The 20462-nt window shown below is 37.2% G+C and overlaps 2 protein-coding genes across 3 annotated transcripts; both read right to left on the reverse strand.

Annotated features, from left to right (window-relative positions):
• Window positions 1-440: 440 nt before the first annotated feature.
• Window positions 441-8364, reverse strand: arsk (arylsulfatase family, member K). Its single transcript, XM_083527625.1, has 8 exons — window positions 8047-8364; window positions 5026-5155; window positions 4685-4844; window positions 3805-4087; window positions 2775-2946; window positions 2445-2669; window positions 1156-1371; window positions 441-903 (listed from the first exon to the last, which is right to left on the reverse strand). Exons 1-8 carry the CDS (start codon window positions 8161-8163, stop codon window positions 632-634), a joined length of 1575 nt encoding a protein of 524 aa, XP_083383751.1. The 5' UTR covers window positions 8164-8364; the 3' UTR covers window positions 441-631.
• A 678-nt stretch (window positions 8365-9042) lies between these two features.
• On the reverse strand, window positions 9043-20431 carry nol6 (nucleolar protein 6 (RNA-associated)). Of its 2 annotated transcripts, XM_083527586.1 has the most exons (26): window positions 20244-20431; window positions 19819-20016; window positions 19264-19380; window positions 18967-19149; window positions 18565-18733; window positions 17555-17686; window positions 17310-17473; window positions 16557-16677; window positions 16075-16133; window positions 15883-15984; window positions 15638-15753; window positions 15362-15539; window positions 14726-14848; window positions 14498-14646; window positions 14331-14406; window positions 13526-13666; window positions 13331-13448; window positions 12757-12911; window positions 12469-12632; window positions 12160-12312; window positions 11971-12068; window positions 11765-11889; window positions 10118-10207; window positions 9835-10035; window positions 9434-9535; window positions 9043-9351 (listed from the first exon to the last, which is right to left on the reverse strand). In XM_083527586.1, the coding sequence occupies exons 1-26, from the start codon at window positions 20286-20288 to the stop codon at window positions 9202-9204; spliced, it is 3429 nt and encodes a 1142-aa protein (XP_083383712.1). In that variant the 5' UTR covers window positions 20289-20431; the 3' UTR covers window positions 9043-9201. The 2 variants fall into 2 exon arrangements, with proteins under 2 accessions (XP_083383712.1, XP_083383711.1); XM_083527585.1 differs by having other exon boundaries at window positions 17310-17686; window positions 20244-20425.
• Between the last annotated feature and the right edge of the window lie 31 nt (window positions 20432-20462).

Raw genomic sequence — 20462 nt, forward strand, 5'->3', positions numbered from 1 at the left:
TGAGCACAGCAGGTAGTTTTCAGAACCAGGTGCTACAGTTGCTTTAAAGCACAGTTGTCCAATCTTTTACACAAAGGGCTGTTGTGGGTGCAGGTTTTCATTCCAACCAATCAAGGGCCACATTGAAAATCATTAGATTTTAACAGGTAGAATTTGGAGTGGACTTGCTTGGTTGAAATGGAATGAAAATACCCACACTGGCCCTTTGTGGAAATGATTGGACACACCCCTGGTCTAATGGGTTGTGAAAACAGAAGAAATATCATAATACTGATTCAATAGATTTGATAAAAACATCCAAAAATCTTTAGGAATCTCTTCACGAAGACACTTACTGTATTGAAAACAGTATGCAGCCCATTTTGTAAAAATTGTTTGTTATAAATAATAGATTCTCAGTTGCTCGACTGGTTACATTAATATTGACACATCCAGGCATACTCATTCATTAATTTTATTGAATTCAAAATGTACATACAATAAAAAAATGTGTACAGTAAACTCATTTGATTTTTTTAAAGGTGCAAAAAAGGCGCAACTACAAATGGAAAAGTGCATTTGGTAGCAAGTTCTGAGTGTTTTTTCTTGTATATTTGATTCTAGGAGATTGATTTAGAACATTCTTAGATTATTATAACCTGTGAAGCCAGTCCTCTATTGCTTTCTCATTATTTTCTGCATTCTTTTGCCAGTCCACGTGCCAGCGCAGGTTGGCAATGACCTGTGTGTAATTGTTCCCAAGACTCTGCTTCCACTGCAGGAACTGCTGCTTGTTGTATTGGCAGACAGTCTCGGTGACTCTAGGATAATCCACCACTGAGCGCAGCAGCTTGTCCAGATGCTGACACACAAGAGGGTAACGGGACGCCACATTCTTTAGCTCAGCTCCATCCACAGTCAGATCTGATAAGGGTAAGACAAAAGAGCAATGATGCTGGGGAAACAATATTACCTATGGTCTGTATTTATTGTCTTCCAAGAATGTCTGTATTGCTAACAAAGGATGAGATTGTATTTCCACACTGCTAATCCTAATCTTTAGTGACTAGCTGCCATTAATTGTTGGGCACATCGGTAGTTTGTACTTGTTAATGCTTGTAAATTATTCTTGTTTATTTCTGTACAGTTCAATGTTTTATTAACATGGCTAATTACCAAATAGTTGTGGTGGGACAGTCAAGCCATCTGAATAAGTGATATACTTCCACTTATCCTGTCTCAGCATGTAAGTGGAGGTGTTTGCATTGCAGCCATGATATTCACTGAGTATCCAGGAAGGGTGAGGTTCAGTGGACCGCTTATTACCCAGTGAGGTCAGAGGAACCAAAGAGTGACCACTCAAACCATGTGGTATTGGGACACCTGCAAAGTCTGACACACATAATACAAAAAATTATAACATGACAATACTGTGCTAGTGCAAAAGAATCTAAATCTGGAGTGGGTGTGGGTTTTCATTCCAGGCAAACAAGATCCACATCTGATTCCACTCAGTTTTTGTTTCTGTTGATCCCTGAAGGTGTTTGAATAGGGTTCAGTGCAGGAAACTTGAAATTCTGCACTCCAGCATCAACACACCTTTGAACACTGTAGCACTGGCAATGCTGGAACAGGTTCCAGTGAAGGTAAATTGTTATTCTATACAATACTGTAATGTTGGTATTAGGTTTAGGTATTAGGTTACACTTCTGTCAGGCATGAACTGAAATCTCAGGCTAAAGCAGAGTAGCCATTTCTCTAAAGACTTACCGAAACTGGACAGTTGAAAACCAAGCAACTCTCCAGTTTCAACTGAAAGTTTATGCACTCTAGCCTGATTCCTGTTTTTTTTTTTTTTTTATAATTTTTTTATTTGAACTTTATTTATCATGGGAAAAGATTACTTGTGTTTGTTTATAAAGTGAAGATCAGTGAAATGTACTATATGCATTTACCATTGATTTACTAGAACAAATGAAATATGATGTGTGGAAAAGCGGGATCATTCTCTTTTACTCAGACAGCATAAAAAGCTGCACCGCAGATACAAATAAAAAAAATAAACCTTAGCATTTTAAAACTGTTGCGTTTTAATCTCGCACAATTAAGTAATAGTTTTTGAAGTTTATGTTTAAATTGTTTAAAAAAATAATTGTTAGTGTTCAATTTACTACTCCTTACTACAGGTCAATGGTTTGAAATATTACAGTCTGGCGCTTTAAATGACTAGGGAATTCAGATACTACTTGTTTGGAATGAAAACATGCAGCCATGCTGGTCTTTTTTAGATTAGACTGGACTTCATTTTGTGATATCAAAGAAACCTATATAGAGAGTCTATCAACATTGGATTTATTTATAGAAATTTATACGAAACAAACCAAAACCCAACTGACCAGTTTCAGTTACAAATCTAAAATCTATAACAGAGACATTTTAGATACATTGGGACTAATTGTATTCACCAAGGATAGAAGGATACAGGTCTACAAGAGAGACCGGTAAACTGATCTCCATCCCAGACTTAATTCCTGGCCCCATCATAAGTAACGGAACGTGGGAGCTGCCTTCAAACATGGACATCTTATAGAACTGCCTGTGCTCCATAGCCAGATCCCCATGGTCCGAGGTGAAAAGCAGGACTGTCCTGTTTAATAAACCTGTGTCCCTGAGAGCGGCGATCACGTCACCTGCACCAGAGAAATGTGATCAGATTTCACAATGAGATCATACACAAAACATTAAGTACATCTGATTCGAACTGGTGCATCAAATGTCAAACATAATCTGATTACCAAGCATGCTGTCTGTTTCGGCGCACATGGCATAATAGCTGACTCGGATGTCTCTGATCTCCTGCTCAGAAAAGTTGCCACTGCAGTTTTTGGTGACGGTGGAATAATAATCGACGGGATGCATTTGGGACAAAGGCAGCCACTTTGGTAGGGAAACTTGTTCAATGGAAACCTTTGTAAAATGTACAAAGTTTATTAGATTTGAAATATAATGCAAAATTGATTATGAAGTGTAAACACAAAAATTCAATACATAGCTTATGTTAATCAAAAATGTCACCAATGTATGCAACCAAATGTAAATAGGTAAAATACATGAATTGACAAGTTAACAAACAGGCTTAACATACACTACAATCCACCAACAAGTATTTTAAATAAAAAAAATCTACAAAATTAAGTGTGGTATAAGTGGAATAATCACTTTGGAAATTTACATCAATGAAATCTGCCATACCTTGTTTTTTTTTATTATTTTGCCATTTTAATAGATGTTTTGAAGTACTCACTCCTAAGTAATCCTTTTTTTTATCTACAGAATTTGTTGTGCATATGTAATTTCCCTATATCCTTACAGAAAAGACAGCAAAAAAATTCTTCATGCAAAATTCGATTGAAATGGAAGTGGGATTACATGTGCTGTGTCAATCAATAAACTCTAATCCAACACACATTCTAGAGTTTGTCTTAGGTATTCGAATGAAAATTAATTAAATGAAACTAGACAGTGCCAAGATTTGCCTTGCGTGTCACAAAGCCTTCAAAAAGGGGAAAAAATATACATTTTATTGCGAATTGTAATTTTGAATCCTTAGTGACATAACTCGACTGTTTTTGAGCATCCATGGGGATTTTAAGTATGCTTTTTTCCCCTCAGTACAACATTCTAAAGTAATCACACACATGCTTAGAATAGAGTAGATAAAGATTTGATAATCATTAACGCTAAAGCTTTAAATGTTACTACTGTGGACAGCAGTGAATGGTTACTCTCTGCTGCTATTGCTAATGTGACGAAAAAACAACTTGCCTTTTTGAGCCAGTAGGGTGAGGTGCGGAAGGTAGAACCTCCAGCATCAGGGCCTAGGTCCTCTGTGCGGTACGGATGAGGGAGATTCAACCCCAGATACAGAGCAAAAGGCTGTGACAGAGCTGTGGCTTTTTGTGTGATCCACTTCACAGCACTGTCTGTGGTGTTCCAGTCTTTGGTCATGACTCTCACTGTGGAACTGTCACCTATTATGTCTGTAACTGGACGGCCCTCCTGCCTCAAAAGAAACTGCACTTCTCTGGTCCATGCCTCGACACGATTGCTGTTCCAGTGGGGTTTTTTATGTAAAAAGGATGATAAAACAATTTTAGCCAATACAATGTGAAATTAGAGATGTGCCCAAGACAGTTTTATTCATCCCTTCAAACTGATTCTTTTCTTCAAAATCTTTGACCTACAAATTTATACTCACTAGCCAGCACTCCCCAATTATATGAAAACTCCCAATTCATGCCTCATCCAAAACATAACCAATTGCATCCTTCACTATTGTGCATTACAGAGCAGCATCTTCCCTCTTCTACATACATATGCACACAATTTTTCTAGTGTTGATGTGTTTAACAGGGAGCCATCTGCCATCCATCACACCCAGAGAGTACCTCAATATTTCTCTCTAGACCTTTCACCATGCCTAACTGTGGCAGAGTTTAAACTGGCTGTCTACAGATACACTTCTCTTTTGTACCACCTAGATTCTGTTTTTGTTGGTTCCCAAGGGATCCCAGCCCAGATGCTCACCTATACTTCACATGACTTGTATTAGATTATTAGCACACCTATAAACATATTGATTTTTGGTATTTACAGTCATTTACATCAATTCAAAATATTAAAAATATATATTTCTTCCAGTCACCTGATTGAGTGGCCTCCTGATGTGTAATCAAGCTTCCCCATACGGTGGGTGTGATAACCATTGTCCTGCAGATGATCCATCCATGTAGTGGTGTTAAGATCAAGGCATTTGTAATTGTTCCAAGCTTGAGTTAAATGGACAAATTTGCCACTCCACATAGCTGTCAGTTCACACACAGTATAATGAGCTGCAGGAACTCAACTGTTAGTTATAAATAAACTACTAATTAACTCTCTAATTTATTAAAGTAGAGAATAGCAATATATTAGATAACCGGTCACTGGAAAGTTGTCTCAAATCAAATGTAAGATGAGTTTATTTTAATAGAGCCTGCCCTGTACCTGCTCTTGAAGGACAACATATTGGAGAATTTGTGTAGGAGTTAAGGAAGATCGAACCCATCTCCCTCATGTAGTTAATATATGGGAGCTGGACAACTTTGTTTCCAGGGTAAAAAGTCAATCTTCCATCCTGGAGGTGACAAAAAGTCAGTGTTTTCCAAAAATGTACATAAAAATAGATCTTGCATAAACATTTTTTCTATAATTTTTAGACCATTAAAAAATTAATATTATTGCCATATTGGTCCATTTTTGGAGCATGTATTAGTAGTGTATGTATTCGGTATGTTCTTTAAAAAAAAATAAAAGATTAGTCCAAATATAATGCCAAAGTAGTCTATAGGAATCTACAGTGGTGATTCGCATTCTAATATTTCTTTTGCATGTTTGTCACATTTTAATGTTTCAGATCATCAGTCTTATTTAAATATTAGTAAAGATAACACAAGTGAACACAACATGCAGTTTTTAAATGAAGGTTTTTATTATTGAGGGAAAACGAAATCCAAAACTACATGGCCCTGTGTGAAAAAGTGTTTGGCCCCCTGTTAAAACTGTGGTTTATCACACCTGAGTTCAATTTCACGCCCAGGCCTGATTACTTCCACACCTGTTCACAATCAAGAAATCTCTTAAATAGGACCTGCCTGACAAAGTGAAGTAGACCAATAGATCCTCAGAAGCTAGACATCATACTGAGAACCAAAGAAATACAAAAATTTTTTGAAAGAAAGTAATTAAAATCTATCAGTCAGGAAAAGGTTATAAAGCCATTTCTTAAGCGTTGGGACTCCAGTGAACCACAGTGAGAGAAATTCACAAACAGCAAAAACATGGAACAGTGCAGAACCTTCCCAGGAGTGGCCGGCCGACCAAAATTACCCCAAGAGCACAGCGACGACTCATCCAAGAGATTACAAAAGACCCCACAACAACATCCAAAGAACTACAGGCCTCACTTGCCTCAGTTAATGTCTTAAGATTAAGGTACAAGACTCCACCATAAGAAAGAGACTGGGCAAAAATGGTCTGCATGGCTGAGTTCAACGACAAAAACCGCTGCTGAGCAAAAAGAACATAAAGGTTTGTCCTAGTTTTGCCAGAAAACAAAGACTTTTGGGAAAATACTCTGTGGACTGACAAGACAAAAGTTTAACTTTTTGGAAGGTGTGTGTCCCATTACATTTCATAAAAAAATCATACCAACAATAAAATATGGTGGTGGTAGTGTGATAGTTTGGGGCTGTTTTGCTGCTTTAGGACCTGGAAGACTTGCTGTGATAAATGGAACCATGAATTCTGCTGTTCACCAAAAAAATTCGGAAGGAGAATGTCTGGCCATCTATTCGTGACCTCAAGCTAAGGCGACCTTGGGGTTCTGTAGCAGGTCAATGATCCAAAACACACCAGCAAGTCCACCTCTGAATGGCTAAAGTAAAAACAAAATGAAAACTTTGAAGTGGCCTAGTCAAAGTCCTGACCTGAATCCTATTGAGATGCTGTGGCATGACCTTAAAAAGGCGGTTTATGCTCAAAAACCTGAATTTTAACAATTCTGTTGTAGATGAGTGGACTAAAATTCCTCCACAGTGCTGTAACAGACTCCTTGCTTATCGCAAACGCTTGATTGCAGTTTTTGCTGCTAAGGGTGGCCCAACCAGTTATTAGGTTTAGGGGCAAACACTTTTTTTTTTTAACACAGGGCCATGTAGTTTTGGATTTTGTTTTCCCCTTAATAATAAAAACTGCATGTTGTTAATTTCTGTTTTCTTTTACTAATATTTTAATTAGTTTGATAATCTAAAACATGAACGTGTGACAAACATGCAAAGAAATCAGGAAGGGGAAAAAAAAATTTAACAAAACTGTATGTATACATCTTTAACCCTTCTAAGGTTCAATATATGTTTTGAAGGTGACTTACAAATGCATCGCACATGATCACTATATTTGGTCTATAGGAATCTACCTATACATCATCTAGCCTCTTTAATGGGTTCTTTTAAAAATATATTTTAGATATGTTATAGTGCTTTTTAACTTTGTGTTTTTATCATGCATATAATCAGTGGTGGACAAAGTACACAAAGCATGTACTTGAGTTAAAGTAGAGATACAGTAGGTAAAATATTACTCCAGTAAATGTAAGATATTTGACTTGTATTGAAGTTAGTCTCCCCATACAGGAATACTTAAGTAAAGTACAGATATATGAAAAAGCTACTTAAGTACAGTAACAAATGACATTTACTTTTCGTTACTATCCACTACTGCATGTAATATATTTTTGTGATATACAGCCAAATCAGTATATTCAATGCGTTAATGAATGTGTGATTAGAACCAGCACACTGGAAGCATGCGAAAAACACATCTTATAACGCATAACTTCTAAAGAGGTGGTCTGTCAAGAGTAATAAATGTGTAAAAAGAACAGGATTTAAAGTGGATCCCAGGACAGAGGGTCAGGAAGCGGCCATATGTGAACCACATTACTAGATGGATGGGCTCCACTACTATTTTTTTGTTTAATTGTAAAGAACCTTGGCATTTGAAGATATTGGTGATTGAAAATGTTAAGAAAAGATATGCATTACATAGATAGCAGAAAAAGTTATATAAATATTGTGTATTAATTGCTTTTTTTTTTTTTTTGGTACATTCATTTAATGCCTGCCTTTATTTCTGCTGCATAAAGTATTTTTGTTTATTTTAATTAGCATTTTAACTTTGTTAGTGTTGATAATTGGCCATGACAATGTAAGAGTACTTACAAATCATTACCATATTTGGTTTTTGCTCTGATTGTAATCTATACATATTCAAGGTTTCATGTATTTTCTGAAGGAGATGTGAGAGTAATTACAAATGCATCAGACATTAACCTAACTACATTTGGTTTATGCTCTGATGTTTAGTTCAGATACAATCACGGAGGTTATAGGAAAAAAAAACTCTATAGGAATATATATACCATTAAGCCTCTAAGTTTTTTTAAAAAAGAGATGTGGGAGTACTTACAAATGCATCAGACATGATAATCACTATATTTGGTCTTTGCTCTGTTGTCCAGTTCTGATACAAGCACAGAGCTTGTAATGAAAAAACTTGCAGCAGAAAGAAAGGAAGTGTTTTCATCCTGCTGCATATGCCGGAGCAGGTATGGGGTATATTTTAATAGCACCTTCTCTATGGAAGACTTTTACCTTTTATATATTTTCATCACGAAAAAATAAGACTATGGTAACTTTCTAGAAAGTTTCTAAGCATTAGTTATATAATCTCCTGTATCATCCCGTGCCTCTAGTACACATGGGTTTGATTTCTTCCGCCTTAAACACGTGACTAAGAACGGTCACGTGACTGCTCGAGCCAGGAAGTAGTTGTTGAGTATTTATATACAGAAACTAATTATTGCAGTTACTAAGCTTAAATGTACAAACAATAGCGCATATGTATATATATATATATATATATATATATATATATATATATAAATAAATAAAAAATACGTGTGTACCTCTCTCTCCCCCTCCATTTTATATATATATATATAGAGAGAGAGAGAGAGAGAGAGAGAGAACTAAAACAAACTGTATAATGTAAAATGTATAAGGGACATGAAGCTTTTCATTCCTGAACTTTCCACCTATTGGACATACCATTAGTTAAAAGGTTTACTTGATATGGAGTTTAGTTGTGGAGAATTTCTGTAAATATATATTACATACATTATACTACATTTCGTTGTTTTTCGAGTTTTTGGATAAATGTCTGGATACAGGAACCCCGAAACCTTAATGCAACACCACACATGCACATCATCCCTTTGACCACCAGATGTCACTACGGTGTGATGTTGTGGAAAGGTTTGAGAACTACTTTCCCACCCTCAAACAATTAAAAAGTATAACTCGTATTAAAATATATGCACATTTCACCATGTGGTCTTATTGCTGAATAACTACAATTTGATTTGCTGGCCTTTCAATAAGAATGAAATCATCCACGTGCAAAGAACATGTAATAATTATTATTAACTGAAACTTTTGATAAAATTCCATATTCATCCATTAGACCAAGAAAGAAATATACATAAAATGTACTGTCCTTAAAAAAAAAAAAAACACAAATATTCCATAGCACACAAATGATCTTCTGCAGATTATTCCCAATTCAGACAACCCATCTTTCAGTCCTTAGGTCCACCTTGTTGACCAGGCCTTCCCCGATAATCTGGAAATCCTGCACAATGGCTTCTATGTTAGGGACAGTAGTGGCCACGCCTTCATTCACATCCACTCGTCTGGCGTTCATCAGAGAAGTCTAAAAGCAAAATGAAAGCAGGTTACTGTATCAGACAAAATACATACACATGTTTTCATAGAAAAATACATTGCTGACTAACCTTGAATGGCTGAGGCTGAAAAGCTTTGGGCTTCCACAATACTGCAATCACAGTTCCCCCATAGGGGTCATAGAAAAAGAGTGCCAGATCTCCAAATGCCTCCTGAGAAAAAACATTTCAATACAAGACGATTAGTGACAAGAGTTCAAAAGCAGTACAACATAAGTTGGATATGAACATGCATTCTGTGCCTGAATAAAAGGATATATATATATATATATAAAAAAAAAAAGAAATGGTATGGATTAATCCACCAGTCAGCCTGTTAACATTACTTTCTCAGGCTATAAAGGATCAATGGGTACAAATTGCATGCAAAATATTTTTTGGTGTATCGACACCTTAACAGTGATGTTCTACTGTTAAATCAATGCTGCCATATAGGACTAGAATAAACCAACCCTGAGCTCGGACAGATACAGCTTCACAGGATCAAAATCCACGACAGGGAACGCTCCTCCTGAGCTTGCTATGTCCTTGTCCTGGGTGCCTCGGTAACTCGTGGTTTTAGGACGATCCACAGCTCTGGAGTGTAAGGGGACCTGTTGAGGTTTGAGGTGGATCAGAACGTCATAGGCCTCCAGTGGGGGTCGAAATGCCACCTGAAACACAAAACACATTTCTCATGATCCCCAGATCTATTAGATAAATTCCCATTGTAAGATCAGTGGTAATGACACTAACCCGGATGTCTTGTTTTTGATTGGGGTTGATGAGCTGGGCCTCGAGGATGCGTAGGCTTTCTGCTGCAACCAACACGACACGCTGAAGAATCTGCAGAGGAAATGACGGGTTGTAAGCATAGTTTATCTTTTTTTATAATTTTTTTTTTTCTGCCTTCTTTCTCTTCATGATTGGGGAAAAAAAAAAAAAAGAGAGACAGGAAGTGCTGAAAATGATCAATGTTTATACAAAACATTTTGATGTATCCCTATGATGGGTGTTAAGTGATGTTAACTATATCCAAATGTCTATGTTTACAATGTTCTCTATTCTCCTTGGTGAAAAGCGAGGGCATCGTTGCAACTTTCAAGCAGGAAAATTGAGTTGGTACAAATACACTGGCCAAAACATTGCTAATATGAGATAGGGAAAGAGGAGGGTCTTCCAAGGAGGTCAGTCATTCTAGATTTATATGGCTCATCTGCCATTACCGGGGAAATCCAATTTCTTTGTTGCCAATTACTTGCAACAGCAAACTCAAATTTTATCGCAAGTTAAAACAAAGCAAATTACTGGCAAAGTCGGAAAGACTAAGAATAGCTGATGAATTACGTGGAATCAGGTTGCTGAAATAAATGCAGCCACACTGATCCTTTGTGGATTAGATTGAAGACTCCCGTTATACATTCTCAAATGCCTTTTGTGGAAATGAGGGCAGAGGTGTGATGCTCGTGTGCAAGGGTCCCCAAACTACGGCCCGTCCCCGCGTATGGAACCATCTGAACAATGCCAGAGACATAGTTTGAATATGGAACTTTAAATACATGTTTTACTCATTTCATATCAGTATTTGGTAATGAAGGTTGGCTTTCAAACAAAAATTTCCCGTAGTTATTTATTGAGGTCGAAGCACCGATTGTTGATTGAAAAATTCATACAGATAGTTTTTCCGGCTTCTGGTCCGCTGTCATTACTAGAGCAGCCTCAACAGGAGAATCACTGACTTCTTACACATAAGATGCACCGAAATATATATTTATATTTATTTCCTTTAGCATATTTTCATGATTCGGTATGATTGATTTCTATACAGTATCCATTTTAAAAATATTGGTTGATTAATCGGTTATCGGCCGGCACGATCCAACTTAGCTATAGATGTCAGTAAAATCCATTATCGGTCGACCTCTAGTTATTAACATTGCCTAATTACTTGTTGGATTCACCCACCCACCAACCATATGTATATGCATAAGTAAGTACATTTCTTCAATAGCAATGTATATGAAAAAAAATTCATTATGATGTTAATAATGCTCTTTTAAAAGACTATGTATCTCTTGTAGTAATTCTAATTTGTCTGTACGGTGCATAACAAAAACTAATCTAGCATTAGGAAGCATAATAAATACATTTAAAAATTATAATAAAAACTACAGAATAATAAAAAGTTTGTGGACCCCTGCGCTAGTGTGCTTTAATTTCTGGGCCAGAAAAATCAAGACTAAATCCCTGAATATAGAAACAATCAGATATACACCATATATCTCTTTATAGATATTGATCTATGGGTCTACTGGTTTTGACCTTGTAATCTTTACAAGTATTTGATTATTCAAAATCTCGACACAACACTACACATGCATTTCTAATGTCTTCTTCACAAACCTGAACCGAAGGTCCTTCTTTTGTCCAAACGGAGACCGTCTTATCATTGGGAGTGCCGATAAACATCACAGGCAAAGATTCCCTCAGTGCCAGGAAGTGGTTTTTGATTTCAGTGTAGTCACAAGCTTTATTAGAGAGGAAGAAAATATAAGAAAGGAAACTAAACTGACAGTACAAGGGTGAGCTCAAATTTGTATGGTGCCTACCTGCTAGTTTGCTATTGAGGTTGACCACCAGAGGGTTGTTCTTCCAGTCGAAAGTGGAAAGCAGGTGAAGGAAACGGAGGAAACCGACCTGAGGAGAGCTGAGGAAAAAAAAATGACATTTAAGATCACCTTCAGCCAAAACCAGAATATGGAAAAAACAAACATGGAGATTGTGTGAATAATGATTACCTCGGAGGTGTAAAAGGAGCCGGTTGTAGGAAGAGCGAGGCCATCAGGAGATCAGCTGCCTCCTCTATTATATCTCCACTGAAGAGCTGTGCTGCCAGCCAGCGTTTGGCCAGGCGGCATGCTGTGCCGAAACATGGCTGTTGCTGCTGCAGACTGGCACACAAAACACATACAAGAGACTTTATAGGAATTCTCATTTACTTATTTGGACTACGCAGTAAATGGCGTTTGGTAATCAGAGCTACAACAATGACCAGTAATATCAGGTCCATGTTCTTGCAAGAACTATAACGGGTGTGCATGTTATACCCGTGCAGGGTGCTGGTCAGGAATGGTTTGTGCTGCGTCTCGATTTCCAGTGCCTGTGCCTCTGCATTATCCCTCTGAATCAGCATGCCCTGTGTGGTCACACTTTCTCTCAGCACTTGGGGCTCTCGGTGGTACGCTACCTGGATCCGGAACGCCAGTCCATCCTGCACATAATTCCAAGATACAAATTATGTTCCAAATCGCCATCATTCAAACAAAATGGTAAAACCTTAATTTTTGTATTTTCACACAGTAATGCAAATAGCAATTTGTCAACACACGCTTTACCTTCCATACGTCCAGGTGTGTAGGTGAGGGCCGGTGCGTGTAACCGTGCTGGCTTTTGAGCAGCTCGCCGAGGCGGATGTGGAAAGCTGCTTTAATATGGCGAATTGCCAAACGGTCATTAGGCCACTTTCCACTGCCTTCCATGTGTACAATCACTAAACATGAATGCAAACAGAATAGATGCATATAAATCATGCAGCTCTGTAGGCACTCAGTATTAGGTACTTTTGTTTTTCCACAGAGATAAACTAACTGAGTAAATAAAAGGTTTGCTTTTTAGTAATAACTGTTTTACATATAGGATTTAGTACATACAATATAAATAATAATTTAATACAGTAACAGAAGAGCTGCATCCTGTACAATCCATATGAAAAACCCTACATTTACTGGCCTGCATTGTACAATTCTGCTTAAAGGAGCTGAAAAATTTCTGTTTAAATCGGCCCAAGAACTAAAACTGACTGATTATTCAATAAAAACATGCCCCTGAAAACGTTTGTGTGTTGATTCTTATTAATAACCACCAGGCTACAACGTAAAAATCAATTCTGACATGTACACATAAGATTACCTTTAATCGGTGTGATATAATAAGGGCAAGGCTTGGTCTTATTTGGAACCAAAGCACGGGAAGTCTTCTCCCTCTCAAAAAATGAGTAGGCCAGCTTTACTGGGACAGGAGGAAACACCTACACAGAGAGAAAAATGCATTAAAAACACACCACCACAAACAGCAGTATTAGATGGAATGAAGACGTGTGTTTACCTGTGTGTATCTGAGAGCGGGGTGAGCACCCTGCACCGATGTGATGGACAGAGGCAGACCCTCCAGCTGCCACAGCTTTCTGCTTAGATCATCAAAGCACTGCACCACCTTCAAACTCTCCTCTTCTCCTGCACTGCACTCCTAAAAAACAGCAGCAATAACACAAATATGAAACTCACACAATACATGCAATATTTTTAGAACATTACACTTTGGATTACATATTTATTCTACCACATTATTGTCTGGTGTAATTTATATATTTTTTCACTAACAGTTATCAGTGAGGTTTGCAGTGAATTGCAACTTTTATCATCTTCCAATCTTTTTCTACTCTTTCAGGTATCCATCCATTGATGTAACATATTACATGTCTATTTATCCATCCCTATATACTGTACATATAAAACAATCATATATGCAAACACCAGTCCATCAATGGACCCAACCATTGCCATTATAGCCAAAAGTATGTGGACAAAATTCCGTTATATTTCCCCTCATACTGTAATTATTTATGTCCCACATTCTCTACACATATTGTGCTTAACACACATCCTGCACTAATATAATCTGTCAACATTCATTCTGCTCTGTCTGTCTAAATACATGTCATTATCCAGCCATCTACAAAATCCATCCATCAGTGAAGACACCCAAACATACATCTTATATTCATTTTTTAATAGATATATTCTTCAAATTACACATCCATTAAGTACTGAAACATTCCATTTATCCATCAATGAAACCCTCCCTGTATTCTTCGATGCACCCACAAACAATTTGCAATCATAAGACCTACCTCTTTTTTAACTTTAATGACATCATCCATTTCTCCCCCAATAAACCGGATGCAGGACTCCGGTATATCTGCATGACTAAAATAAAAAAATAAAAATAAACGTATTATCACATACAATGCAATTTGTTTGAAATTCTCCATCTACTGTAATAGTGCTGTGCTCTTACAGATCCAGGAGATGGGTGATTATCTCCAGCAAGACATGTCTTCTCTCACAGGTGGAAGATCCAGACCACAGCACTGCCTCGGTGATGGCGCCATCCTGAAAGCGCCTCAACTCTGAGCGAGGACCCCACAGCTGCCGGAACTCTTCCGCCTGCACAAGAGCTGCGGTTTACCTTCTGTAAAATGTTTTTATTTCACACACCGTGCTGGAACACTCCGCTATGTTTTACCTCAGGTTTATCTGCTGCAGGTCCTCTCTCCAGAACAGAGAGAGCACGCTCAGGGTGGAGAAGCACGCCAACAGACACGGGTGGCTGGTCTTTGTACAGAGGGGGGTCACCATACACTGGCCACTAACAGAGAATCATAAAATAGATGTTATTTTCCATTTATAATATAGATATATTAATAATAATAATAATGATTCAGGAAGTTGGAAAAGTCAGGCCATAATATTCATGATATAAAGAATAAAACCTAAACAGGAAAAAAGAACAGTAAAAAGACACCTAATTTGGTTTGTTAGACTTGTCTTTATAGTAGGGGTGTAACCGTACACAAAAACAAACGGTTTGGTACATATCTTGGTTTTTAAGTCATAAGTCGGTTAAATTTAATTACATTTATAGGGGGGAAAAAAGCAAAAAAAAGAGAGAATTTGCTTGTCGTTTCTTAATAATATAAATCCGGCACTTAATATGTTCGTGAGGGAAACCAGATATTATGCGCATAAAACAAAGATTGCATTATATGTGCAACGTCCCGAAACATTTCAGTAAACATTTGTGTGCCATTACACCTCTACTCTATAAGGCATAATTTCTCAAAAAAAAAATTAAATAACAGATCAGTGGTTATAAATTTACCTCAGGGTCTGGAGGAAGTGAGTGAACCAAAAGGTGGATCCTATCCCCAAGTCCGCGCTGCAGAAGAGACAAGATAAAAGGAAGAGCAGCAAGAATGTAGTTCCCACTGTGGTCCATGAGAGTGCTAAGGAGACTGAGCTTTTTACAGGCTGCTTGCATTTTCACCAAATCATTCAGTCTGAGGAGAAAACATACACAGATCTAAATAATACCCTGGGCAAATTTGCAAATGCCAGAAGAGCTCCAGAAAATGACATGAAATGGTGGGACACTCACTGATAGACGTTGTCATATGTCCTAATCATGGGTTTGGGTGTCATAAGAAGAGCCTGGAAGCCATCAATTGTGGGATCGTCCCAGAACTGGAGGGACAGAGATGCCTCATGCTGGATCTGTGGACAACACAAAAAAAATAAAAAAATAAAAAAAAAAGCATTAAATGACCAATAAGATGAATGCCTTTAAAACAGCTTGTGATGTGTGAAAGCAAACGTTCAGAATGATGTTCTTAAAATGCAGACCTGTTTGTAGGTGAAAGCGGTCATATCTGCACACATGTTAAGGTGGCCAGATGGATCCACGAAAACAACTTGGAAAGCACTGTGGAACTCGGGCAAAGATGGCTAATGAGGGAAGAAGGAGGCACATATTTCACAGTGCAAGGAGAAGCAAAAGGAAACATTGCTCAATATGATTGAGGAAATATTGCTCACCGCTTTAGAATCCGGGTTTCTTGCTAAGGTAATACCATTCTCAGTCAGGTCTGTGGAAGCTAAAGGGGGAAAGGGATCGGACAATATTATATTATATATATTAGGGTTTTATCTTTGCCATTCACATATATCCTCTCAAAAAAGTTCAGCACTAAAGAAATATATACAGAATTTTTATTTAGAAGCAAGGCTGGGGATGATTTCTTTCTAGCCCAGATAGATTAATTTTGCCACAGACATGTCCGGTAATCATCAGCAAGCTGCATGTGAAATACAATTTTGTTTATAATGAATGCAAATAAGATTATTCACTCAATTGTTTACTACTCATTAAATGTAGCCGTCTATCTTTCTACACATTCATGTTACAAATTGCCCCATATATTTCTCATAATGCCATTCTTGTGATAAATTGTTCTTATCAAAATTATCACTGCTAAGCCTGATGAAGAACAGGTCACTCATGCCAAGCACGTACTTACCCAAGAAATGCAGGGCATTTCTGAGCAGCTGGTAGGCGTTCATGGTTTTAGCCACTTTATGCGTGGACAGAAGATAAGCCAGCAGCATGGAGGCCAAGAATCCTCCAAAACAGCCAGTACCCTAAAAAAATTAACATGCAAATCAAACTCACTGCGGACTGTGTCAGAAATAGAGCTGTTGCTATCGATTATTTTAGGAATCAAGTATTCTACTGATCATTCCAATGATAAGAGTAATCGAAGAAGTACTTTTTCTTTATTAAAGAGCAATACTAAATATACAAGAGAAATTTAGACGTGTCTCTTAAAATGAACAAGTAATTTGTTTCCTTTTAAAGAAAAATTCTACATTTCTATTGCTGAAACTGCCGACAAGAACATCTGTGAAAACTAAATGCTTTTAGTGAATTTAATTGCCATATTACTTCAAAATGTAAATATAGACATTAAAAAATTAATAAAATACATTTCAGATTACTCAAAAAAATTTCATTATTAATAGAAAAATCAAATTAAATAAAGATTAGCACACTGTATGGTATTTTCTTTATGTTTTAGTTTGAAATTATCCCAAACTTTGGAAATCTGTCTCTTTCTTTGACCTGAATCATTTGGAAGCCCATTTCCCCCACCTAAACAAATGTTTGGCAAAATAAAAAAAAATAAAAAAATTCTATTTGTAATCGAAGAATAATGAAGATAAAACATACGTATATACACACAGACACATACAATACTTTACCAAGATTTTACCTGATCAAGCTCCCGCTGTCTGAGCCACACTTTGAGCAAAGCTACTCCATCTCGGAAGGCAGGACATTGATCACAGTGTGCACTGAGAAACTGCAGGTGCGAACGTGGGAGGTGATCCCCCACCACTGTACTATTATACTGAGGAGTAGGAGGCTCGTCGCTTTCTGAAAAAAACAAAAAATTAAATAAATAACAACAAACTGTTAAAGCCTTCAGGTGCGTAATTGTTCTGCATTTTATGTTACCTTGTTCAGCGTCTTGGCCCGTAAACCATGCTGTCCGTATGTTGTTCTTCTGTGGATGGAATCGACTCGGTTTAAGGAAGTCCGGAGGTGGGATGGCATGAATCCTCAACATGATGCTGTTGCTATCCTTACCTACAAGCACACAGTCAAATTCAGATATTCTTATTTCATTCAAAGAACGACAGACAGATTGTGGGGACCTTGTGGTTGATAAAGTGTAATAGTTTTTATTAGTCTCTATTCTTATGAGATATCCTAGAATTTTTCTAGATTCTCCTTCATTCTAAATCTCTTGAAATATTTTATGCTTCCTGTAATTCACACAAAATTCGGTCTCTCAAATAGATTCTTCATCACTATGCGATATACTATATAGTGCAGGGGTCCTCAAACTACGGCCCACATGTGAAAAGACTCTCTAAACAATGCCAGAGATGTATCTTGAAAAATTTAATTTTAGATATTTGTTTTACTCATATCATACTGGTATTTGATAATAAAGTTGCCTTTCAAACTAAAATGTAGTTTGTTTTTACACGTGAGACAGCACGCTGCACAGAGAGCACTTAGCATTCATTTAGCACATTTTCATGTTTCAGGGCTTTTTTATGATAGTAATAATGCTCTTTCATTAGGCATTATATCTTGTGAAAAGTAATGCTCATTTGTCTGTACATTGCCTAGCAAAAAGAATTAATCTAGCATAAAATATCCACAATCATACTGGTAGTCACTCTGGCCTATTTAATTTTCTGTTACAGACTGAACCAGCCCCCCATTAAAAGAAAGAAAAAAGTATAGTGGATACCTTTTTTTTTTTTTTTTTTTTTTACCTCATATATACTTCATTGAGATTCAGCCACTTAAATATACTGAAAGATTTGCTCTTCACATTTTCAGTAAGACTAAATAATTGGAACATTTGTTGCTTTGCTGCACTTTCTAACATTACTGCCTTTAAACAAGCATCTGGAAACTCATTATTAGAGAATGAAGGGGAAAGAACTTACCTGAAGGTGTGACAAGCAGGAGTGGGCGAAGCCGGTTGCCATGCAGGCATGAATAATGCAGTGGACCCACTAAAGGAGAAGTGGAAAGATGCTGTGCAAGTCCTGCCAGATAAAGAGCTCGCTTTCGAGAGTATCTCTGGTTCAGGAAATCCATTGGGTGTAGGATACTCTGAGAGGAAAAGGCGACAACACTTTGTAAATCATTATACCACAGTAGACTCATATGTTAACTTATATTTACACAAATGTACGGTATAAACTGGTATAATGGCAGTATGTATCTATTTATTAATTGACAATCTAGCTAGAATTTAAGATCTATAGGTTTCACAGGAGATCCGTTGAAATGATCCAACCCTCAAAAATTTTTTAGCTGTTGATAAAGTCTAAGAATTTACTTACAGCAGGAATTGTAGCAGCTAGATCAACAGAAACTCTTGGTTTGATGCAAGTTCCCAGAGGATAACTCCCAATCAGATCCACAGAGTGAGGTGGCTCCATGTGGAACTTGCCCTTAGTTTCCTCAGGAACCAGAATAAACGGGACGTCAATTCCTGACTCCGACAACCAAGACAAGTCTGACAGCTAGAAGAGAGCCATAAAACATCCTTAGTAAATATGAGGACAGGATAAGAAATCAGAAATCTACTACTAAGTTCTTGCTCTGATTAGCAGAACACTGAGAACACTGGAACTAACTTCCACTACTGGAGTTTCAGGCACAGATTTCAAAAGATCTGTGATTTCCTGGACAAAAGAATCCAACTGTTTCTTCCTGCGCTCACTCAGTACCACCTCCTTGAGCAGTTCATCCATCTGCAAAGTCAAATAAAATAAAAAAGGTCATATGATGTTTAATACATGGCCAGCAAGGTACAGTTAACACCAAAATCAATTAAAAACAATAAAAAGATAAATTAGAATAGTTCACACAGACACAAGCTGATAACTTGTCATTTATTCATTTTAACACAAGTGTACTGACAATGCATTAACGTAGACCTTGTGTGTTTGATACAAAGGGAAAGAAAGAATCAAGACATGTGGAGTTCACGGTCAGATATTGTTCTCTTAATGGAAAAATGTAGGTGATTTGTGAAAAAATTACATGCATGGAGTCATAAAACAAAATTTGTACTCTCTCTGAATTGTCTACAAAAAAATGGCTATGGCATGGTGCAAATTCTCAATGCCTTTAATTTCTCACTGCACATTCTTGATCTAAAAAAAAAAGCAGCTGAAAGCTGTACTGACCTGCATTTTGAGCAGACTGCAGTGAAACAGATTCTCTGCCTCCTTCAGCTGGTTGAGCTCCTCCACAGTAGGGGCTTTGTACAACTGTCCTTCAGAGAGCTTAAGTGGACGAAGGACTCCATTCTCTGCTTTCTTTTTGGACCCTTTGGGTTTCTTTGCACCTTCATCTCCATTTTCAGATAGACTCAGTGGTTCCATCTGTGATACAGTGAGTACAATTAGTTAGAAAATAACAAACCAACTGAAGTTAATGTTCCTATAATCATAAATTTTTTTTAATTATTCAAATGACAAGCCTTTTATAAATAAATGGGTTTATTGTAAAAATAGAGTGGCAGGAAAATGCCCAAAGTGCTAATACAGACCAGTATTAGTAGACCAGACTAGTGCAAATCCGTACATGTGAAGAAATAAAAGCATCAAACCTCATTTTCTATATCATCAGCAATTGGAGAACTTTTCCTCTTCATCTTAATTTGTGAATAAAGTCAATACAGGGTAATAAAATCCAAATAAATGCATTTAGTGGTGCATGTAGCCAGGGAAGTACTGCAACTGGAAATTCTCACATGGAGAACATGCGGCATACAAACCGCACACGCTGCGGTGCTCTGATTGGTCCGTTGCTCTTCGTTTCCGTTTTC

The sequence above is a fragment of the Silurus aristotelis genome (genome assembly GCF_946808225.1).
Source record: "Silurus aristotelis genome assembly, chromosome: 23".
NCBI classification, from domain to species: Eukaryota; Metazoa; Chordata; class Actinopteri; order Siluriformes; family Siluridae; genus Silurus; species Silurus aristotelis.